This window comes from Epinephelus fuscoguttatus, linkage group LG7 (genome assembly GCF_011397635.1).
Source record: "Epinephelus fuscoguttatus linkage group LG7, E.fuscoguttatus.final_Chr_v1".
In the NCBI taxonomy this organism is placed as follows: Eukaryota; Metazoa; Chordata; class Actinopteri; order Perciformes; family Serranidae; genus Epinephelus; species Epinephelus fuscoguttatus.
This window is the reverse complement of record NC_064758.1, coordinates 45623083-45648490: the sequence shown is the minus strand read 5'-3', so window position 1 is coordinate 45648490 and position 25408 is coordinate 45623083. Positions and strand designations below refer to the sequence as shown.

Below are 25408 nucleotides of genomic sequence, written 5' to 3'. Positions count from 1 at the left end.
GACCTGTGGCTGCACCAGTTGGGAACCACAAACCTAGAACATCTTTCACTGTTCATTCTCTGTGGAGCAGCTCCAGGCTTTACATCCTGTGACATCTCAGATTTTTAGAGTTCTTTTTGGAGTTTTAGCACTCTAGACTTTTGGAAGGAGTCGTTCTTGTTTACTGATATTTTTTGACTGTCTAAGTTGGAGTAACATGCATGAATTTTTTAAGAGCAGAACAGAGTCGCTAACGATCAGATTGTGTATGAAAGTTTTCATACTTTCACACTCTGACATACATATACGTGTCAGCATGTTTGAAAGTTTGTATAAAGCATGTCTGCAAGTCTGTAATCATCCTGATGTTCTTCTTCTACTGTAGCAGAGATAACAAAAAAAAACAATATAATTCAGACACCAAAAGTATTTTAACATCTGAAAACAAGCAGAATGAAATGAGTGGACGTCTCCACAGTGTCTCATGACAGCAGAGGATACTGTGTGAACTTGGATGTTGGATTTGATTTCAGTGACCCTCAGTCATTATATTGATTAAGTCCTCTGCAGTCGACTCAGTGATTGAGAAGGGTAATAATGTTAGTAAATACTTAGGAGATTTGAATGACAATAGTTATTGTGTTTTAAAAAACAATATATGACAGGATTTAGATAGATGGAGGTCGACACCAGGTGAAATAATACAAAATGATGGTACTCCACATCTGTTATTCCTGTTCCAAACATTACCAATTCAAATACATGGAATAAGATGATTTCAAATTTTATACAGAATAAGTGAATGACACTTAAAACAAATGCAAAATGGATCCATACAGAAAGGAAAATGGCAACAATATCAGTTCGTACCCTACCATTTATTGGAGGAGCAACACTGACAAAAAATGTAGGTCAGTGGCAGTGTGTGCAGACACAAACTTCAGTTGGAAACATTTCTGCAAAACTTAAAAAAAAAAAAGTTTGTTTTATGATCAGCTGATATTCCAACATTACCAAACCCAGACTAACCTCCTGTTTCTATTGTCAACTTAGAAGGACAAATACAAAGTACAATGTGCTACAGTGTTAACACCAATATGTAGAATATCTAAAATATGAAATATGTATGATGTGCTGAGACCATAAAGTGTGTAAACATAAAAAATATGTGCCTTATGCTACAATACGATGTTAAAATGAATATGTAAACTTCAAAATATAAAAATATGTGTATAATGTTAGAGTATAAAACACCGTATATACACAAGTAGAAATAAGAATAAGACATGTTTACAATATGTGTAATATGTGCATATGTACAACATGTACATGCCTTTACTTAGTAATTTTTTTTCATTAATTTAATATTTAAGAATTATTTCTTTGTTCGTCAATATTTTTTATCTCAGTCAATATTTTGTTATCTTGTGTATTTTATAATTACATTTGATGAGATTTGTTTGACTAAACTTATATTTTAGATTTAACCCTTAAATCTGTTTGTCATTAGTTTTTTATTTCAGTCCATATTTAGTTGTTTTAATGTATTTTCATTATTATATTTGTTTAATTAATTTAATATTTTCACTCTGGATGTTTTACATGAAGTATTAACGGTCGATGGAGCTTCAGATTCTTTGTTTATTATTTTTACGGATTTTTTGGAGCGTGTCCCTGAACGTCTCAGTGTGACCGATGAGAGTTCACATCTCGCGGGACTACACCGCCCCTACGCTTGCGTTGACCTCATCTACGCGCAGATCTCGCGATGTTCGGAGGGGGCGGGGTGCAGCAGGAGGGAGCAGAGATGTTTGGAGGCTTTTTTTTAATATAAAATTATTTATTTAAATAAAAATGGCCGCCGTGGAGAGCGGAGAGGAAAGACTGTAAGTGGGGTCTTTTACATTTTATCCTCCGTTAAAGCGCCGCTGCCGCCGCCGCCGCCGACCGTTTTGTGTCGTGTGTTTTATTGAAGTAAAAGTGCGTTGATTTTTACCCCGGCCTGTCTCGGCGGAGCGGGGTTAGCGGGAATACGTCACCAACTTACTGCTCAGTCCGTACTTTAGCTGCCGCTGTAGCCGGAGCGGAGGCACGGAGCTCGGCTTTAGCTTTAGCCCGCGTGCCCGTGAGCCGCCGGGCCGCTCTGACTTCCACACAACTCCCCGGGAAGTGAGGCCGGGGGTCGGCGATGGTGTGTCCGGGGCTCGGCGGTGTGTCCGCCCGCCTCCGTCAGACAGGCAGGGAGCTAACAGGCTGCTAGCTCGTTAGCAAACACTGAGAGTGTGTTTTCATCAGGCTGAGTGTTTAGACTGCTGTACCCGGGTTAACCCCCCGTTACACACACACACACACACACACACACACACACATCCCGTTATCTGCCCCCGCCCCCTGTCAGACAGTTTAATCAGATTATTACCCTCATCATCATCATCATCATTAGCAGGCAGCTGCCTCAGTGCTGCTGAGCCAGGCAGCGGTGTGTGTGTGACTCTGTGTGTGTGTCCAGGCTGGAGTCGAACCCGCGGCTGTTTGTGTACCGGACGCTCCGCGGGGGGAGGGGAGGGCTCACTTCCTGTTCTGCTCTGCTTCACCTCCACCTGCAGCTTCATCATCATCACCACACAGAGGGGTTCCCAACCTGAGGGTCGGGACCCCAACAAGAGGTCATGTGATCAGTGTGAGGGGTCAGCAGCAGACATGACGACATGATCATGTGATTGTTAGAAGGCGTTCTTCATCGTCTTTATTTAATTAATACGGTGGTGTACGTCCTCAGGCCTGCAGGAGGAAACAGCTGGTCACAACCAGTTAGGGACTGTTCTTTACTAATAAGGGGAAGGCATGTCAGGTAGTTTTAAAGCACTGTGGAGTGACTTATGTTTTTCACTCTGGCTGAGGGGAGCGCCATACAAATATAAACACAGGGTTCCCATGGTCATGGAAAACCTGGAAAAATTGTGGAATGTCACGCTCACATTTTCTTGCCCCATTTTCTTTGCATTTTTAAACACATCAGAATCAGACTCTATTCAAACATAATTTAAAGTAGCAAGTAAACATTACAAGAGAGACAAACCCACAGAGAAAATAACGCAACGTGTGATGTAAACAAAATGTTATCACACGTTGACGCATGTTAGAGCTACGTCATGTCAACAGCCACAGAAAATTAATTTGTTGTTATCTTACGTTAGGTGTACGATGAACTACAGAAGATACAATTTCATTGCACACAATAAAACCTGACAAAAAAAATTTGACTATGAAATTCAAAAGTCATGGAATTATTAAAAATACTTGAATGTGTTGGAAAGGTCGGGGAGTTTTATTGAGTATAATAAAATTGTTACAATAATCCTCTGTAGTTCACCTTACATGTAAAGTTACGTAAAGGCGTGGAAGATGTAATGTAGCGCTAACATGCGTCAGCGTGTGATAATGTTTTTTTTACCATCACTTACGTTTCATCATTTTCTTCGTGGGTTCGTCCCTCCCATCATGTTCAGCCAGCTGAAATTATGTTTGAATCTGATATTTTTAAAATTGCCGAGCATATATGGCGAAAAAAAAAAAATAATAGTGATTACGGGTTCCTGAGAAGTCACGGAAAAGTTTGGAAATTTTGTCCATAAAAATTTGTGGGAACCCTGTACATGGTTGTAATTAGTGTTTATTCGTACGCTGATTTTTGAAGAAATTATTCGGGTTTGTTGCGCAGGTTTTAGTTAAAAATTGCCAAAATGACCCCATTTATCATCCAGGGACTGTAAAACGTAAATCATTGTTTGGTTTTCAAATTTCCAGCGGTCCTTGGACACATCATGTGCAAAGAACGCTTGCGTCAGATAAAATAATAAATAACAAAATCTGAGTTTAAAATAGTGACATTTCATTAAAATCACTTTATTCTACATCTTTTTCAAATTTGTCCAAAAATTAACCGTTTGAACTCTGGGTGGGCTGCGATTTTGAACATGTTACGACATGCTGAGTATCGTGATAACATATTGTTTTTACCTTTTTTTAACTGCAGATTCTGTCAGCAAAAAACTACGATCGGTATCTGGTGATGACGTGAACAGTTTCTTGTTATAACAAGATGTTTTTCACATTTTTACAAGAATTGTTTTTACGTTATAACAAGAAAAGTTTATTTTCTGTACAAGAACAGTTTTGTGTTATAACATGAAAACATCTTGTTATAACAAAAATGATTCGTTACAACATGAAAAATAATAGTTTTTCACATTATTATTACTTGATACTGATTGTTGTTTGTTTTGTTTTTGTTTTTTTGTTTTTTTCTGGCGTGGCATCGCTACGTTTCTGTACCCAGAGGAAAACATCTGTTTGATCTAATAAGATAAAGTTTCCAGTCTGTTCATCTCACTTTAGACTTTTATTATTGCACTAAATTGTTTCTTGTGAACTGAAAAATCAACTGATTATATCTTTCTAGTAAGTGACCAAAAGTTTAATCTCTATTTGTAATGTTAGTAATTTACACACATTTCACAGAGCATAAAGACGTTTCACGCTAAAAATCAGTGTTTCTCCGACGCTCCTCCGCACAGCCAGGGCTGGAGCTGAGCAACAGCTAACGTTAGCTCAGCTTGTTTCTCTGATAATTTAAGACTCGGACATCTGATGCAAGCGGCGACTCGGGGGCTGAAAATTGAAGCTAGAACCTGCAGTTCCTCTAATGTCCACTAGAGGCTGGCTCCAACAGTGAGTCAGTCCCCACAGACCTCCATGTTAACATGTAGAAATACACATGTTTACAGCCTGGTACTAAAAACAGTTTTACGCAGCGTTCACACTGGACACGGAGGCACGCCAGTTTTCTCTGGAGCACTGTCCGCTTGCTTTTGGTACACTGGCAGCGGCGCGTTGCCGAGCGCCCTGCAGTTATAGTTTCGGCGTCTGGTCTATTTTTCATGCGAGTTGCGAGTCACACAAACACACTGGAAATCTCTACTAAACATTATAAAGGTTAAATTAGATAATTAGATGATAAATGACAGAAATGCATCCCATGATTCCATGTGTTTGTCAGTTGTGTCCAAACAGAGACGAGCAGAGACACACACACACACACACACACACACACACACACATAACGAGCAGGATGTAAAGAGTGTAACAATGAGGCTTCAAACTGCTGAACCACAGACTGTGTATAACGATGGATGACGTGTCTCCACTTCCTCCCACTGTACAAAAATGAAACCAAAATGTACTGGATGTGGTCGCTGCCATCTTACGCAGGTGACATAATATGGAGGATTCCCGCTCATACACCCTTTGGCCCAATCACAAGCGGTGCCATTGATAGCGAGCATACTGATTGGTTCAAACAGCTGTCAATCATGACCTCAAACCCGCCTCTTATAGCATTAAATAACTGATTAAAGCAAACTGATCAGGAAACACGTGAACAAACAGCAGCCTGATAAGAACGGCTTTAAACTACAGAAACCGCCTTTGGGAAAAATTTGAAGGACGCATAGTTTTAGTTTGGCCCGTGTCCCATCGGCTGACATGGAGGGGGCGGGGTTTATGACCTGCACTGCAGCCAGGGGACAATCCAGATGTTTTATCATCTGGCCAAGGGCCTCTCAGGTTGGGGGCCTCTGAGGTCAGGCCTCGGGCACAAAGAGGACGGGTTTATTTATCCTCTTTTTATTAATTTTCACATCCATTAATCCATTTCTTAAAATCTGTTTTGTTTTGATTTGTTTCTTGATGAACTGCTTCGTCTGTAAAATGTCAGGAAATGTTTTACGTTTTAAAGGTTTTGTCTTTAAACGTCGGACCAACAGAAACAGATTCAGTTTACTGAGACAGAAAAACAGAGAAGCATCAACGTCTTCATCTTTTCTGCTCGAAAATATAATTAATACTTAAATTTTAAGATGAAGTTTCTTTGTATTGATTAAAGATGATTTGAGAAGTTGACACAGCGTGGGGAGAAACATGTGACTGACCACAGATCGGGACTTTGTGTCTGTAGTTTGTTGGTCCTGCAGGGTGACGGACTGATCTGGGATCTGTGTTGTCATGTCGTGGGTCGAGTAAAGATGGCGCCCAGTTTAACGTCACTTCCTCTTCTAAACATCTGGATGTTAAAATCATCTGTCAGCTGCAGCATGAGGCAGATTTCAACAGTTCAAGTCGTCTTCTTGTCCTCAAATTAAAGACTGATGGTTCAGAAGTAAATGAATGTAAACATTTGGCTTTTTTTTTTTGCTTTCAAACACAGATTAAAACACTCAAAAGATGATTAAGACTAGTATGATCAGCTGTTAATGATTAATAATACTAATTGATAAAATTTTGAGGAGCATTTTTATTTGACACAAGATGAATTTAATAATTAGCAAACTAATCAGACTGATCGATAAATATAATGCGCAGAACAGAAATAAGACAAAAGAGCTCATAAAAAAAAGCAGACAGAAAAAACAATAATAAAACTTAAAAAAAATATTAAACTTCTCAGTCAGAAAAAAAACAAACTTTTTGTTTGTGAATGTGAAATCATAAAGGAGAAACAGGACATCAGAACATCACTTCCTGTTCATCACCACCTGGAGTACTCTCAGTGTGAAACGCTGTGCACTGTTTTGCTCTGGCCTCCAGGTTGAGCGACGGTGTGAAACAGGCTTTAGGGTGCGTTTCCTCTTGTTTGGTGGGTGTGTCAGAGATGTTAGCCAATCAGCAGCCATGTTTATGAAAACCAAATTCTGGTATTGCTGGCGATAGCCGTGGCTGGACGCGTTACGTGTTTGGGTCGTCTGTCCGTCTTATTCTGGTGAACTCGATATCTCAAGTATGCTCTGAGGGAATTATTTCAAACTTGGCACAACAGTCCTCTTGGAGTCAGGGATGAGCTGCTTAGATTTTGGTGGTCAAAGGTTAAAGGTCACTTTGACCTCACAACATGTTTTTGGCCAAACCCAAGAATTCATGCACTAATTAGGGCTGGGCGATATGACCTCAAATGAATATCACGATTAATTGAGCATTTGGCCTCGATAGCATTAATGAACGATTGTTTTGTTTTTGCCGTCAGAGTTCACTGACAAGGTTTAAATATGCTCAACTATTAAAGCTGGGATATTTTTTCTAATCAAAGAGTGAATCTTCTGATTTTAAATATAACTGAAGGAAACACACAGATGAACTATTGTCTTGAATCTGTTTCAGAGTGTGTGACTTTTGTAAATGCTGTGTTACAGAGAGCTGCTGTGTGGAGGTGTCTGTCAGTCGAGCTGTGTACTGTTCATACTGGGTAACGTGACGGTGCTCCAGGTGCTGACGCAGATTGCTGATGTCACCTTTCTGAAACAGTTTTTCCGCAGTGTTTACATTTGATTTCTTTTTGTTCAGTGTCGTTTTCATGAAAGCCAGAATGTGTCCAAACAATGGACACAGCGTTTCTCTTTGGTACGAGCTGCTCCTGTTGGCTTGTTGTTCGAGTTCTCCTCCACGTTGCTTCCAGGGCGATGACTGGACGAGGCAGAGTCACGTGACTACACACGCAGTAGTACATTTTTAAGGGGACAGTACATGAACACACACACACACACACACACACACACAGTGGGGAAAGTATTAACAGAATAAAAAGAAATTACCCACAAGGTCCAGATTACGTCAGTTAGAAGTACTGAATGTTGGTTTTGATTCATTTCCAGCCCGAATACCAGTTATAACAAAACTTGACACAAATGTCTGACAGGATAAAATAATGAAGGTCAAAAGGTCAAAGGTCAGCTTGACTGTGACATCATCATGTTTTAACGTCATATCTCAGGAACAGAAGGGGAGACATTTGGTCAGATACTGAATTGGTGACTCTAATCTTGAAACTGTGCTGACTGTGTAGAATTCTTCTCCTCACATAACCAGATGTGGTCAGGGTCACGTCAGGTCATCTACACTTGTCTTCTCTTACACATTTAATGCTATTGGACTTCCGGGTCAAAGCCCGGGGCGGAAACTGTGGAGCATGCTCAGAGCGCCTCGGCCAGTTTGGGTCTGATTGACTGTATACATGCAGGAGTCACATGATCTGGGTGTGTTAGTCCCACTGTGACACATTCACTGCAGGACCATTTCACTCACACTGACATGTTTACAGGGATTTATAAAGACTGGTTTAATAAATCCATTTCCTCTGTTGTCATGGAAACAGACTGAGTGACAGGAGGAAATAGTGACAGTGATAATTTTACGAAAGAGAGGAAGAATGAAGGAAGAGTGTTGTGTGTCTGTGTCCCTGGACGTCTGTAGCTCTTCCTCCTGAACCTGAACGAACTTCAGTGAAAAATCTCAAGCGGGGCCGCCTGGTGGCCGAGTGGTTAGGAGGCTTACCCTGTAATCACATCACTGGTTCAATTCCAGTTCCTGTGTCTCTGTGACTATCAGATGAATCCAGAACAGTTCAGTTAGGATGAAGTGCCACTGGATTCTGGCCGCGTCCAGGTGTCTTTGTGGTCTCTGTACGATAGATCGTTGACACGTGACATCAGAGCGCACATTCAGGAGGACAGTCACAGTGTTTCACTAAGTTTACATGAAAAGGACAGGGAAAAAAAAACAAGCTGAGAAACTCCGCCCACTTTCACACCTGCACACACCTGACCAATCACTGTGTGAGCTAGTTGTCAGATTTGGAGTCTTGACCTCAGGAAATGCTGTGCAGCTGTGATGTCATGGGTGATCTAATGTTAACAGGCATGATGTCATCTCTTTCACAGAGAGGAGGGTCAGGAGGGGGAGGAGGGACCTGTCGACCCCCAGCCTCCCTCCAGAGAGAGAGACAGGTCCCACAGTAAGACCAAGAAGGCCCGCAAGGAGCGTCACCATGCCGAGCGGGGGGCGGAGACCACAGCCTCAGTGCTTCAGCCACAGGCGGGGGCGGAGCCACAGACCCAGGTAAAGACAGGTGGTGTAACAGCAGGGGTCAGAGGTCGGCCAGCTACCAAACAATGTAAACCTGGTTTCATGTCCTTCCTGCAGGCATCAGAGCCGGTGGCGGGCCCTTCAGAGCCAGGTTCAGAGTCGGCGGCCGGCAGTGAGTCTGCAGGTTCTCCCAGGCAGCGGCGCTCCGTCATCCGGGACCGCGGGCCACTGTACGACGACCCGTCGCTGCCTGAAGGCTGGACCCGCAAACTCAAACAGAGGAAGTCTGGACGATCAGCGGGCAAGTTTGATGTCTACCTGATCAAGTAAGCTACGCCCACCCCTGATGATGATGAGACAGAGTGAATGAACGATATCGGAGATGATGTTTGTTGTTTCTGTCTCGTTGTTCAGCTCGGAGGGAAAAGCGTTTCGTTCCAAGGTGGAACTTATCGCCTATTTCCAGAAGGTCGGCGACACGACCACCGACCCCAACGATTTTGATTTCACTGTCACCGGTCGCGGTAGCCCCTCCCGCCGCGAGAAGCGTCCCCCCAAAAAACCCAAGGTGGTGAAACCATCGGGGCGAGGCCGGGGGCGGCCCAAAGGTACTCCAGCACTCACATTAAAGATGAAACTGAAGTTATTGAACTGAACGCGGCGGGGCTCATACGTGTTCTTTGTCCTATGTGTTTACTCGTCTCTGTGGTCATGTAGGCAGTGGGAAAATGCGGCAGGCGACAGAGGGCGTGGCCATGAAACGTGTGGTTGAGAAAACTCCGGGCAAACTGCTGGTCAAGATGCCCTTCGGCAAGGCAGAGTCCTCCATTGGCACCACCTCCACTGCCTCCAAGGTACACTCACTCTGTCACCCATAATCCATATATGTCTTCTTTTTTTTATACACCACTGCGCCGGCGAGAGCTGTGACTGGAGCGATTATGTTTTCAGGCTGTACGTCCGCCTGTCCTTATGTTCGTCCGTCCCATCCGTGTCAACGCGATATCTCAAGAATGCCTCAAGAGAATTTCTTTCAAATTTGGCACAAATGTCCACTTGGACAATGAACAGATAAGTTTTGTATTTTCAAAGCTCAAGGTCACTGCGACCTTGTCTGTCTCGTTTTCTTTTAAGTGATATCTCAAGAACAGCTTAAGAGCAATTCTTTAAATTTTACACAAACGTCCACTTGGAATAAAGAATAAACTGATTAGAGTTTGGTGGTCAAAGGTCAGTGTGACATCACAAAACATAAGTTTTAGTCCATAACTGAAGAATTCATTCACTAATTCTGACCAAACTTGACACAAATGTCTAACAGGATAAAATAAAGAAGGTCAAAAGGTCAAAGGTCAGCCTGACTGTGACATCATCATGTTTTAACGTCATATTTCAGGAACAGAAGGGGAGACATTTGGTCAGATACTGAATTGGTGACTCTAATCTTGAAACTGTGCTGATTGTATAGATCTTCTGTGTGTGAAGCATCCATGTTTTCACTGACATGGATGGAGACTGTCAGAGACACTGGACTGGTGGGCGGAGTCATACGACCACAGGGTGGACTGGTGGGCGGAGTCATACAACCACGGGGCGGTGATTCTAGTCCTATTTCTAGAAATTTTTCACTTTGCAAAACAATCAGTGAACACCAATTCCAAATACAGTTTAAATCCTCCCTCCCAACCCGCTGTAACACCCAGAACACGAATGAGAAACAATAAGTACATCAATAATGTGGCTTAAAAAAAATAAAATCTATGTAAAATAAAAAAAAAATAACAAATACATTAATCCTTAGTACAGGTGAGGATTTACAAGAACATAAAAACATAAAATCCACCTGACAGTACTTGTGATTAAAGTGCTTCCACCTTACCCTCACTCCTGTGCTCTTAAAAAAGCAATATACCTTCCCCACTTTACTTTTCTGCACCATTTCCTTTACGACATCCTTTCATACGCTGCAACCTTTTTCATTTCAGTTTCTGAGAGGCAGGTGTTCCAGGTTCTTTACAGTCTCTAAGAATAATCTGTATTCCATACATTTTTGAGATGTATATATTTTAAGGATGAGAGCAACTAAACAAATATACTTTTCTCAAGCAAATTCCTCCAGTCCTTCCACCTGGGAATTCTGGGAGTAATACGTTTTCAAGCAGCAAAACAAAACTCTTAGTGAAAGGCCGCCGAACTCTCTAAAAATTAACCTTTGACCCACGTATGTAGATTTTTTTCCCCACATGATGCTATAGAGCTGCTGTGATGTCCTTTCTGTACGCTGCCTTTGCGTTTTTTACAACAAACTAAACAACGGTGGCATCATGTCGCTCCACTGTGTGATTTTAATCCTCCTACAGACTGTGAGAGTTTATTGCAGCTACACTGTGCCACATGGATCTAATAAACTTGGGTACAAGGAAAAAAAGTCAGTTATTCACCTTGTAAAATCGTGTTCTGTGCTAAAGTATAAATGAATGAATCCTTCGTTGCCCTAACAGGATATTTGCTTTGCACAACTGAGCATTAAGTAATATCAAAGAACACATCAACAACAGCACATAACATAAAACAAACATCATTAAACAGCATTAAAAGTATCATCACTGGGAAATTGATAAAGGGCATCAAGTTTAAGAAGTGCTGTTTCCAGACCAGGTGATCAGAGCTTGTTCAGCAGCTGAAGACTGCGTGGGACAAATTTTGTGATTCCTGGGCATGCTGTTCAATAAAATTCAATTCAATTCACAAATCACAATTTGCCTCAGAGGGTTTGCAACATACAGTATCTCTCTGTCCATAGACCCTCACTGCAGAAAAGAGAAAACTCCCCAAAAAATCTTTTATAGGGGGAAAAAAATGGTAGAAACCTCAGAAAGAGAAGATCCCTCTTTTAGGATGGACAGACGTGCAATAGATGAGAACAGATAGAACAGATCAACATAATAAAATTACAGTAATCCATATTACGAAATGATTCATGGAGGACGACAGACAGAGAGACAGATACACAGCAGATACAATGATGGCCAAAGCAACTATAACAGTAGTAAAATAAATATGAATAATAATTGTAGTGTTATAATAGTATGTATGTTTTATGTCTAAATTCATTTATAATAGTATATATATGTGACAATAATGAACATATGTGTATAATCACAATAGAAGTATGACTAATAATAACAGCAGCAGCACAACCACGTCACACCATCCAGATGCAACCTCGATCCAACGGAATCTGTGACACAAGGGAGCGCAAAGGTTCTGAGGGAGAAGCCAAGTTAGTGATGTGCATTAATGGGACGTGAATGTTTGCAAATGGAGATAGAGAGAAGACTAAGGAGACAGAAGACCTAACTAGGGGCTGGTACAGGACAAGCCTGAGCCAGCCCTAACTATAAGCTTTATCAAAGAGGAAAGTCTTAAGTCTAGTCTTAAATGTGGAGAGGGTGTCTGCCTCCCGGACCGTAACAGGAAGATGATTCCACAGGAGAGGAGCCTGATAGCTGAAGGCTCTGGCTCCTGATCTACTTTTGGAGACTTTAGGGACCACGAGTAACCCTGCGTTCTCAGAGCGCAGTGTTCTGGTGGGATAATATGGCACTATGAGCTCTCTAAGATATGACGGAGCTTGACCATTTAGAGCTTTATAAGTTAACAGTAGGATTTTAAATTCAATTCTGGATTTTACAGGGAGCCAGTGCAGAGAAGCTAAAACAGGAGAAATATGATCTCGTTTCTTAGTTCCTGTTACAGTGTTTCCCACAGGACAGGAATTTATTTGTGGTGGTGTGGGGGGGTATTAAAAATATTTTTCAATACTCAGAAGAAGGAGTGAACATCCAACGTCAGAGTTAATTACTAATGAGCAGAACCTTACAGCCGGGCTCTAACGGCCGGGTTCCACCAGCTGCAAAAGTAAGCATCCCGTCAGCGTAGCGTCGCGGCGTATTCATTTGGGCTCCACTGACTGCGTGGAAGTGACACATAGAGAAGCCAGCGGGGTTGTTTACCGTTTGCTGAGCCATGAAATGTTAAAGCATTTTCCACCTAAGTTATTACATATATTTGAGTTATCTACAAGTTTACTGTAGTGATTGTCATCTCCTCGCTTTCAAATGTCCGCCACGGACATTTACACAATGTCATGGATAAACATGGGTAAATGCATGAAAAAAAATCATCATATATCACCTCTGATAATGGTTTATTCATTTAAAAACACATTGTGCTCGTTGCGCACACTATTTCATGTAGTTTTTATCTGCTGGAGGGTCGCGTAGGGGAGCGTAGCGCAACAAAAATAGAAGAGCCGCGTAAAGAGAGTTGTTGCGCGCTCCGTTGCCGGTGCAGCCACTGTAATTGATTAACGGGGCGAGCTGCTTACGGGACTCACGCTGCAGTTAACACTACTAACAGCGTGAGTTAATGTCTCTGCACATGTTGAGCTTCCAGCTATGTTAATACAGACACAGGCTAATATAACATGATGAGTTAGAGTTATTCGAACCACTTTTGGACTTCTTTGCCCACATATTTGTACCGAGAGGTGTTTGGATCCGTTCTGCTACTACGTCTGCTTCTTGTTCTTCTTCTTCTGGTGGACCAGGTGTGTTAAGTGCGTCTTTACGATGCATACCGCCACCTATTGCACCGGAATTGTAACGACAAGCTACATTCACAGACAGTGAGTCCCATTATAATGTGTTTATGAGCGAGGTCGAACAAGTAGCGCCAAAAGCAGAAAAATCTATATGTGGCGGAGATAATTTATTCGTGGCGCACCGCCACAGATAAATGAATGTATGGGAAACACTGTGTTAGTGCACGTGCTGCTGCATTCTGAATTAGCTGGAGAGTTTTTAAGGACTTGTTGGAGCAACATGATAATAAGGAATAACAGTAATCCAGCCTATAAGTAACAAAAGCGGGGATCAGTTTGCATCTTTTTGAGGCAGAATGGGCTTAATTTTGGCAATATTACGCAGGTGAAGGAACACGGTCTGTGAAGTTTGTTTTATATGGGAGTTACAGGACATATCTTGATCAAATATTACATAGAGGGTCCTTACACTGGTGCTGGGGATCAGGGCAATGCCATCTAGAGAAACTATATCTTCAGATAGAGAGTTTCTGAGGTGTTTGGGGCCAAGAACAATAACTTTAGTTCTGTCTGAGTTTAACATCAGGAAACTGTAGCTAACCCCGGTTTTTAGGTCCATAAGACATGCTTGTAGTTTAGTAAGCTGATTGGTTTCTTCTGGCTTGATCGATAGATATAATTGTGTATCATCTGCATAGCAGTGAAACTTTATGGAGTGATTTCTAATTTAATTGCCCAAGGGAAGCATGTATAAAATGTATAGAATTGTTCCAAATGAAGAACCTTGTGGAACTCTGTCACAAACTTTAGCATGCATGGAGGTTTCATCATTAACATGAGCAAACTGAGAACTCAATGATCATGAACTCAATGTGGTACCAGCAACCCTTATTGATGAACAAGAGAACAAGAGTTACCAACTGATATACAGCTGGTAGTCTGTTAAATTATTTGGCAGGGGCGGCAAAGCAGATCCAGAAAATCCAAACTTATAGTTAGGGTGAACTGAGAACGTGTGGCTGATGAGCCTGTCTCCAAGGTCTTCAACTTCCACCTTCAGAAAGACTTTCATTACATCCCATGTAAGGATGTGGACGCAGAATCTTATGTAGGTCTTGAGGTGCCTGCTCAGAGTTGTCACCTGAAAGTTGTTGGGGCCTGTTGTGGTGGTGGCAACCCAAGAAGTAGTGCACACCACAAAGTGGACTTTAGGGGTCCAAAGAACCCATAATTCAGCATTGAAAGGACTTTCAGTAGGCCTCAGAAAGGTTTCAGCTCAGGAAAGAGAGACAGGACTTTGCCCAAAGCTTTAGATGAACTGCTTACATAACTGGGGATACCCAGTCTCAGAAACTCTTGATTCTACTAGCAGGATCCTTGGGGGTTACTCGAGTTTGGGCAGTCCAGGGGTAAAGACCTCAGACCTTGTCCTTAAGGATGTATTGTAGTGGGTGTTGTGGCCAAGGCTGTGCGATTATGTTTATGATTTTCATGGTCAGGATATTAATGCATTGCCTAGAGCAGACCCAACACAGGTAGATGACATGGACAAAGTAAAGTTTGTGCTTTAGGACCTTATTCTAATAGTTTATAAAAATGTAGTGACAATGTTGATGCTAATGCTACCTGTTGATGTGGTAATTCCCTGCAGGTGGTGTCTCCTGCCCTGGTGCCCAAGTCCCGTCCCGGCAGAAAGAGGAAATCAGAACAGGAACTTCCAGCCCCACCACAGACCGCTCCGAAGAAGCGGGGCAGGAAACCAGCCTCAGCCTCAGCAGCAGCATCGGTCGCCACAGCATCCAGCTCCACGGCATCAACCTCTGGTAGCTCAACAGCTGGAAGCTACGCTGCAGCTGCCATTTTAGCTGCAGAGGCCAAACGGAGAGCAGCCAAGGAGTCTTCCACCAAACCTGTCGTCCAGGAAACAGCCCTGCCAATCAAAAAACGCAAAACGAGAGAGACAGTGGAGGAGAGGGAGAGCGTTCAGACTCCAACCACTACAACAACTGAGACTGAAAAAAGGGTCTCTGTAGAGGGGGAGACAGGTAAAGGGGAAGGAGCAGCAACCTCAGAACCTCAGCCCGCCCCTTCTGAGCAGAGTCCGTCACAATCACAGAAGCAGCCTGCTGGTTCAGATGAAAGCCAACCACATGGACACAAGGCGCATAAAGGGAGGAAGCACAAGGAGAAAACGGGAACAGCAGCAGGAGAAGGAAGAAGCAGAGGAGAGGAAGTAGATGAAGATGTAGGTGATAAGGGAGGAGAGGGAGGAGGTGGAGGAAGGAGTAGCAGCAGCAGCAGTAGCATTAGCCCATCAAAAAGCCACAAAAGGAAGGAGCGACCACCTCACAAACACCACCACCATCACCACCACCACCACCACCATCATCATCATCGCCACCAACATTCCTCTGCCTCCACATTGGATCAGCCTCCTCCTCCTCCTCCAGCCTCTGGACACCCAGCACCCTCCAGTCAGTCCAGGCCTGAAGTCAAGCCCCAGACTGTGCCTCAGCTCACCACTCAACAACTGCAGCACACTCAGCAAGCTCTTCCCAGACCACAATCCAAGTCTGCCCCTCAGTCCCCACCTGAACCTCGGCATCCTCCTCCTCAGCCGCGGCATCAGCCTCAACCGCGTTTCCAGCAGCATCCTCAGACCCAGTCTCCCAGTCAGCCCCAAGTCCAGCCTCGATACCCACCATCCCAGCCCTCTCCAACCAGGCATGTCTCGCCCCAGTCAAGGTCCCAACAACCCCCACCCCAAACCCACAGTCAGACCCCAGCTTCCCCTCAAAAATCCCAGTCACAGCCTGTCCACTCCCCAGCCCAGCACCAAATCCAGCCTCAGGCTCAGCATGCTCCACCTCAGTCACACCCTCCTCAGTCCACATCCATTCTGCACGTTCATCCACCCCAAACAAGGCATCCGCATCCACAAACCCAGTCTCCCACAATACTCCAACCTCAAACCCAACCCAGGCACCCCCCTCAACCTCAAACCCAGCTCAAACAACAATCTCAACCCCAGCCCCGGCAATCACTGCAGCCTCAACTCCAACCCCAGGCTAGGACCACCGCCCAACTTCAGACTCAACTGCAGCTCAGAACCCCTGCCCAAATGCAGCCTCAAACCCAGTCTAGGGCCCCAGCCCAAACTCAGCATCAACCTCAGTCCAGGCCCCCAGTCCAAATTCCGCCTCAACCCCAGTCCAGGACCCCAACCCAAACTTCGCTGCAACCTCAGTCCAGGATTGCAGCCCAAACTCCGCCTCAACCCCAGTCCAGGACCCCAACCCAAACTCCACCTCAACCCCAGTCCAGGACCCCAGCCCAGACTCCGCCTCAACCCCAGTCCAGAACCCAGGCCCAAACTCAGCCTCAACCGCAGTCCAGGACCCCGGCCCAAACTCAGCCTCAACCCCAGTCCAGGACCTCAGTCCAAACTCAACCTCACCTGCAACCTCGGCATCAAGCGCAACCCCAACAGCAGACGAGGCATCCATCACAACACCAACTCCAGACTCAATACAGACCGCAACCCCGACAGTCTCTCTCCCAGCCTAGGCCACCCCAGTCCCAAGCACAACCACACTTTCAGCGGATTCAAACACAGCCACGCCCCCAACCACACCCTCAGCTCACCAGGCCCCATGTGCAGCACCTTGCATCCCACCGACCGTCACCCAGTCTAACCAGAACCAACCTGGTCCCTTCTCAGCAGAACCAGAGCGAACAGCCCCAAGATCTGAGCACCACGCGACCTGGCCGAGGAAGTCTGCTGCCGAGCCGAGAGGTCAGTGCGGAACGCGTCAGGGCGGAAGGGAGAGGGGAGTCGGCCATGGCATCAGAAAGCAGAGAGGTTTTAGGTGGAGAAAGAGGGTCAAACAGCACCTCGAGGCCTCCCAGCTCCATGCCTTCTGGACCTCCAGGAGTCGCCGGGGCCGGGGTCGGTCTTGTTCCTGGGGGAGACAGTAGGGCTAGGCTCCGGGCGGAGCCAGATGCAGCAGGTGAGGGCAGGGAGCTCAGAGACATCGTCCCCCAGTCCGCCGTCCCCTGTCCCAGCCGAGAAGAAACGGTAGAGTCACGGACTGCCGTCAGCGAAAGAGTCAGCTGATTGATCGGGCTGATTGATCGGTAGACTGATGGACTGAGTCAGCACCAGTTGGAAGAGGAGTGTGACTGGGCTGGTCATGGACGTGTAATGATTTTACACTGTTTTCAGATAGAAGGATAACGTCACACAGAGCTGGTAGGACTGTCGCAGCTTCTACTCCGTCTGATTCTGTCTGGAGACTCTGTAAAGTTCTGGATCTGAGAACCAACCTGGCGCTGAGGGACAGCTGGAGAGGAGAACAGATAGTGTCTTTTTCTAGGAAAAACAAACAAAGAGGAAAAACCGATAAAAAAGTGTGTGTGTATATATAATCAAAAGGCAGCTGTTGTGTCCCGCTAGTCTCCGAGGGGAGGGGGGGAGTAGTTTGGAACTAAAAACCAACGCTTAACAACACATTACTCTGAACGAAACGTTGCTTCCGGAATATAACCTGTTTTCTTTTGTTTTGTTTTTTTATTTCGTATTTTGATAGTTTATTGTTTTGTCTCTGTTATACAGCTTTAAACTCTGATATTATTGACTGACGGTCCCTTAACTCATCGCCGTGCTGCTGACTGACAGTCCCTTATTTAAAGTCCCGTCTCTCGCTAAGACTCCTCCTACTGACTGACAGTCCCAAACTGAAACTAGTCCACGACTGAAAGCCTCAGAGGTGATGTGGGGCGGTGGTTTGCACCTTTAACTGGTTTCTTGGAAATCTCACTTTTCTTTTCCTCCCCATTTTACATCAAGTTCACAATAAACACAAAGGGGCGTCTGTAACGTTTTCCATCCAATTCCAGACCGCCCCCTACAGGTAGCGATGTATGAGTATTCATGTTTATGACTCTACACAGACCTCATTCTGAACTGAGTCTTTAAAACCCATTTTAAATATTGTTTGAAATGTTTGAACAGCTCGAGGCGTTCTTGTTTCCTCCTGTCAGACGCCACAACGGCCTCAGAAACAGTCGAGTCGGTGGTTTGATAGGAAAATCTCGAGCGCTCCTCGTTCGTTTTTCAAGTATTTCAAACGCAGCAAGTTGTTCTTCCAGGTTAGAGATTCTTCCATACTGGTCTTCATGGAATCTGTTTGTTTCGGTAGTGTTTTTGTTTCCAAAGGAAGCGCTTTTAATATCAAACCAAACCCACTTTTACAGTAGCTTTATTTTAGTTTGTAGTCTTAATGAAAGAGTGGGAAATGGACTCATTTTTATTGTGTCTTCGTGTTGAATGTCTGGAACAGTTTGCACTCCTCCAGTTTGTACAATCAACCGCCTGCATGTCGCTCGGAGACCCTGCAGGCCTTCAACCGGAGCCGCACGTACACAGAGGTCGACCTCGCGGGAGGTTTACTGTCGGTCATGTTGGCGGTGTGAGGGAGGACGTTCTGCAGAAGTAAAACCCTGAACGAGGTCTGGTTCAGCTTCACGTGGAGTCACAACACACAACAATTCAGTGAGCACAAGTTTGAGTCTGTACGTCCAGATCCGGGAGCGTGAAGGAGAGAGCAGAGCAAGTTCAGCAGTGAAACAACCTGCAGGACCTCTGCTGATGGTCTGAACTGAAATAAACATTCAGCAGAAACAAGTTATTCAGTTTCAACAAAACAGATATTTTAGAGTTTCTACAGTTATATGCTGAGTTTACCCTTCATGATCTGAGCTCTGATTTTCACCAACAGTTTTTGGAGCTTGGTGACAGAGTTCCAGATCAGAGAGAGATCGGCGCTCCCATGAGCAACAATCGCTATCTGTGAATTCTGAGGTATATATCCGGAACTCCCTGTGAGTCCAAATCCTGCAGTGTGAAATTAGTTTTGACGGCAAATACAACAGCGACGAACTCAAGCCAATATGAGCAAAAGGTACAGGGCGAGGGAAACACCAGGGGGAGGAGTCTTAACAACTGCAACAGAACTCCTTGTTTTTGACTGCAAATCAGCGCACAAGCAGTTGGGATGGCTTCTTGAGTGCATCCATTTTTGGACCTTTTCCTGTATCATTCCTCGTGTGCTTTGTCGACAGACTTGTCAGGTTTCCTCCTGGCTAAAGTGTGGCCGCCGGTCGCCAATCACGCCTTGATGTGATTTTGCCACATAGGACATGCTCCTGGATCAACATCCCACACTGCGCTTCTGGACCAGCATTGCAATCAACCAGTCACAGCCCTCTGACATCATCAGTGTGCTGCTCCTGCGCCTCTCTCAAAATTCCTAATTTTCCAAACTGAAGGTTGTGCAATTGAACAAAATCCTGTCTCTGAGCATTTTGTTGAATTGTACCAACTTCAATTTAGAAAACTAGCTTAGCTCAGAAGAAGGACAAAAAAATTTTGAAAGAAGCGCAGGAGCAGCACACTGATGATGTCAGAGGGCTGTGATTGATTGATTGATTGATTGCAATGTTGATACAGGAGCATGTCCTACTTGGCTAAAATCAGGTTGTGCAGCCTATGATAGCTCATGAAAGTTGTACAGTGTTAGTTGCCATTAGACGCAGTAACAGAATCACAGACTCCTGCATTTGATTTTTTTAAGAACTTCTTGTGTGATCAGATCGGCCAGTTGATCTCCAGCGGGGTTTGACCCGAATGTCACCTTTTGGGCCTTGTCAGCCTTGTCATCGGTCTGCATGACTTTAAGGCCCCGGCTACACCTATACAGATATTTCAGAAAACAAATACTTCCCCTCCCGTTTTAAAAAATAATGTTGTTGTGGTTTTACAGAACATCGGCGTCCACACGAGAACACAAAAACAACTCCAAACTCTGGCCGCCATTATCTTCCCTCAGCGGCCTCTCCTCGTCTCAAAGGTAGTAAAGTGTACAGGCTGATGTGACCTTTTTCAACACACCATAATTTCATCAATGTTGATTCCTGTTTAATGTGAGGATTAAGGAGATCACACAGTCCCATTCTGGAGAGCGTCCTACCATCTGCAGCTTCGACCGGTCTGATCTATAACAGTCGTTTCTCACAGACTTTAAACAGTGGACGCTGAGGTGGAGCAACAGCACTGGGCGCAGCAGACACCTCTGTTTGTCCGTGAAGTGGTGCAGCAACAGTAGGTTTAAGTGTAAAGTTGTCATCAGACCAAGCAGTACAAACCATATGTAAACAAACAGGTAGTATGCACAAATTGAGGAGATGACGTCACTCTTTCTCAAGCGCTTCGTTTTACATCCACACGGATAAACAGGGACTAGAGTTTTAAAAACATGCAGCTTAGAAGGTGTTTTAAAAAATCTCAGATTTAGTGACCTGAAACTCCGTGTGTGTGTACGAGAGGCCAAATTATCTGTTGATGAAAATATCTGCTTACATGTAGACGGGGCCAAATGTCTGGTGGTGAGATGTGGGCGTGTCCTGCTGAATCATGGATGTGTTGTAAGAACTGGATATCAAAAATGGCATCACTTGAATGAAAATGGCTCACTGGACACCCAAACCAAAAATGTTTTCTAGCTTCTGGCTTTGCTCCCGTGTTGTGCGGCTCACTGCACACGCTCAGTAGAGTTTTACTCCCTGTAAACAGAAGCGGGTTCACTGATGAAATTTTATAAACAAACAGTCATCGAGTCAGTAAAAATATAATCTGCAAACTGTAAAATCATTTTTCTCAGCAGCTTGAGCACGCTGATAATGCGAAGCTCTGTGATTGGCTGTTGGTGAAATGCATCCTGGGAGTTGCAGTTTTTGTGTTGGCAGGTTTGTTGTAGCCGTTTATCAAAGAAGCTTCTGTTGTGTTGTTCTTGCAGGAAGCTGAATGACTCCAGAGAGTCTCCTGAGCTCTCAGATCTGAACGTACAGACGCTGTTTGAATGTCGATGCTCTCTCAGTAGATAAAGTTTTGCACCTTAGTGTCCAGCGGACTCTGTGGCGAAGGCTCCCGCACTTTAACTATGACGTTAAAAAATTGAGCTTTTCACCCGTCGACCAGAAAACATCCAATAACTGAATGTCTTCATCCTGGATCCAATAAATGTGCCTCTAAAGTCCATGTCCTCTCACCTGAGGCTGCGGTCGCATCATCGTGACCTCACACAGGTGACACCGTGTGTGTGTGTGTGTGTGTGTGTGTGTATCCACCTGAGGCTGAAGCGGCCTCACCTCTGCGTACCTGGCGCTCCGCCTGCCGCCCAGTCCACCTGTTAGCATGCAGTCTCTCACGCAGCTGCAGAAATCAAACGTCCCTCTGTGATCGGACTCACTCCACAGGACTCGACCCGGCACAAACTACAGTAACCAGCCACCATATTGCATGTTCCAGAGTTTAGTGCCTATAATATTGTGCGTCTTGCCAGAAGCCACCATGTCAGCCAAGCCATGTTGTGTTTCTAGACTTAGTAGTGATGTGTGTGGTGACTTCATAGTTGCTAATATTGAGGATGAATATTCTGCTTTTACTCTGGTTGGAATTCAGTGGAAACTCCAATACACTGTCGCTGTAGACAAAACTAGTTTTTACCTGTTTTCTTATTTTTATTTCTAACTAAAAGCGTTTGTTGTCCCCTGATCTGTGGTCGTCTCACTGATTGTAGCTCAACTCAAACCAGACCAGGAAGCAAGTGCATTTACTCAACTACTCTCACATCCAAGGTACTTTTACTTCGAGTATTTCCACTTCCTGCTCCCTTCTCCTCCGTCTCAGAGGTAAATCTTGGACTTTTTACTGCTGACAACTTCAGTTACTTCCTGTCCAGTGAAAACCATGTATCTCCAGATGTGTTGATGTTGAATGTTTGTGATAAACTGAATGTGTTGAGAAAATTCTCCGACTTCTTAAAGCTAAATAAACTCTTTAAAAACCCTCTTGGATCAGCGGGACAATGCATCGTCACAAAACTAAGAACAGGCTGTTCTTCTGACACCTTTAAGAGATACGTGGTTCTCACAGGACAGTCATACAACGGAGTTAAACTGAGCACAAACTTTAACGCTCACAGCGTGTCTCAAATCTCACGCTTCTGTTGCTACTTCAGTCTAGTACACTACTTACTTCCAGTGTGGTGCACCAACTTCAGGAGGGTAGGACTGCCGTTTTGCACTTACTGCAACTGACGACGGCTTTTTCTAACTGCCTCTTCTTCTGCATCTTCTTATTAAATGACAAGTTGCAAACAGACGGTGGAGCATTATCACCAACATTTGACCGCTGTCTCCACCCACACATAAACCAAACTTACACCACGTCACTGCTGATTAATATGTGCAGCCGTAGGTAGAAGCAAGTTAGCTAGCTAGCGAGGCTAAAGTTAGCTAGCAAGCATTATTGTTGGTGGTAACAAATTATTACAGACCTAACAACAAAAACTTTCGACGCAGCGTCTGTGTTGATTAAAATGTGCTGCCATGGCTACATATATCCAAACGTTAATTCCAAACCTTTTCCAGGCCTGGAAATCACTTTCATGCTGTTTTCCTCCTGAATATTGTTGAATTTCCCAACCTCAGCAGCCAGAGGATCTTATCTGGTTTGTTTAATCTGAACGGAGTGTTCATACAGATGGTGAGACTTTTTTTTAATTTTTGGGAGATGACCTCTCCTTTTTCTTATCATGATGTCAATCTGAACATGCATCCATCTAGAGATATGCTAATGCTAGCTAACAAGCTAACGTTAGCACTTGCATTATTGTTGGCCGTACTGGCGGCTTCTGTTTGACAACAGTTTTGGTACTAATGCAAAAAACATGCAGAACTAACGGCTCCTTGTTTTGTCCAGCTGCCATGTCAAAAGATGAGAAATTTGCTACGTCACAAAGATGGCGACCGTTGAGGATGAGACGTGTCCGTCATTCCACACTCAGCTTTTGAGAGCGACAGCAGTACACTGCATTTTCCCATATTATGCAGTGTGAACGTACTTAACACACTCAAAATATGACATGTTTAGTACAGAAGTCTGAGATCTGAGACACACTGTAACTTCAGTGAGGTTTTGAATTCAGGACTTTTACTTGTAGTGAAGTATTTTCACAGTGTGTATTAGTGCCAGGGTCCCTGTGCAAACAGCATGAGCTGACAAGACACCATGAAGCTAAAAACAATCCAGGACCAGAGTAGATCATCAGTGTGTAGGACAGGAATTTATCGTGTAGAGCTGAAAAAAAATCATAATAATTAATAATGAAACAAAGTTTCTCGCCGTCTCCTTTTCTGACAAAAATGTCAAACTTAAACATCAAATTAAACAACCGTTGAAGCCTTTGGTTGTCTGAGCAGCAGAACATGTCAGAGTGTAGACGAGTCATTTCATGGATCATTAACTCTCTTAAATCATCAGAGTTTATGTGGTATAAAAGAAAATGGGACTCACGTCACACTTCACGCAAATCACACAACTCACACACTCCAGGGTTCACACACAGCGACAGCCGTGACTGGAGGCATTCGGTTTGTCTGTTTGTCCCATCCATGTGGAGATGAAATCTCAAGAGCGCTTCAAGGAAATTTCTTTAATTTTCACACAAACGTCCACTTAGACTGAAGAATAAACTGATTAGAATTTGGTAGTCAAAGGTCAAAGGTCAGTGTGACCTCATAACATAACATAAGTTTTAGTCCATAACTGAAGAATTCATTCACTAATTCTGACCAAACTTGACACAAATGTCTAACAGGATGAAATAATGAAGGTCAAAAGGTCAAAGGTCAGCTTGACTGTGACATCATCGTGTTTTAACGTCATATCTCAGGAACAGAAGGGGAGACATTTGGTCAGATACTGAATTGGTGACTCTAATCTTGAAACTGTGCTGATTGTATAGATCTTCTGTGTGTGAAGCATCCATGTTTTCACTGACATGGATGGAGACTGTCAGAGACACTGGACTGGTGGGCGGAGTCATACAACCACAGGGTGGACTGGTGGGAGGGGTCATACAACCACAGAGTGGACTGGTGGGCGGAGTCATACAACCACAGGGTGGTGATTCTAAAGTTACCAATGGATTTTCAAGACTTTTCCACTATTTTTTTTTTTACCATATTGCCATGACTGTATAAACAGTTTAAAATGAGCAGGTTTAAGTAACGATCAAGTCATACATTATTTAACACTTCCCAGGTGTTTGTAGATCATCAAGCTGATAGCACTAAGTGACGTTACTCACTCGTTCGATATTCCAGCTGCCGACTGGCTGCACGGCCCACTGCCTATAGACCAAACCGGCACGTGGGTTCCTCACAAAACATCAAGGCTGCACCGTTTTTGGAGAAACTGAAGACATGTTTGGATTAAAAACAGCTGTTCGATGACCCGGCCTGAACCTGAGCATCTGGTTAATAAATGAAGACAGATTACTGTCATGTCCCTTCAGGCCACCCGTCCATGTGGATCGGTGTCCCAGGTCTGGTCTTGGTGTGTCACATTATAGTAGTGACGTTTCAACAGTCACACAGTGCAGCATTTTAAATTAGTAACACAAGAAACAAGGGATGCACGACAACATCAGCACATCATCGATATCTGCCAATAATGGCTTTGAAACAGACGGAACCACTGATGTAAATACACCTGAGCAGCAACGCCTCAACCCAACCGCCTAAAGAAATGTTCAAATTTTCGGTTTCTGTAAACCACAGATCACATTTGTACCAAATTATGTAGCAAACTTTACGTTTCAACAATGTTGTGGTTTAGGGCAAAAAAAAACCCAAAACAACAACAACACTTGATTAGTGAGAGTATTAAAGTGAACAGAATCAGCCAAAGTGTTTTATCCTGTTTATCACAATGAATGAATGTCACAGACACTGAACAGTGTTCATGTCTCCACCTGCTGCTGGGCCGTCACCATCACAGTCTGT

The 25408-nt window shown here is 44.0% G+C and overlaps 1 protein-coding gene across 1 annotated transcript; it reads left to right on the top strand.

Annotated features, from left to right (window-relative positions):
- Positions 1-1761: 1761 nt before the first annotated feature.
- On the top strand, positions 1762-25388 carry mecp2 (methyl CpG binding protein 2). The gene is made up of 6 exons (XM_049581081.1): positions 1762-1865; positions 8748-8925; positions 9010-9218; positions 9307-9500; positions 9610-9746; positions 15150-25388. The coding sequence occupies exons 1-6, from the start codon at positions 1834-1836 to the stop codon at positions 17613-17615; spliced, it is 3216 nt and encodes a 1071-aa protein (XP_049437038.1). The 5' UTR covers positions 1762-1833; the 3' UTR covers positions 17616-25388.
- Positions 25389-25408: the final 20 nt, after the last annotated feature.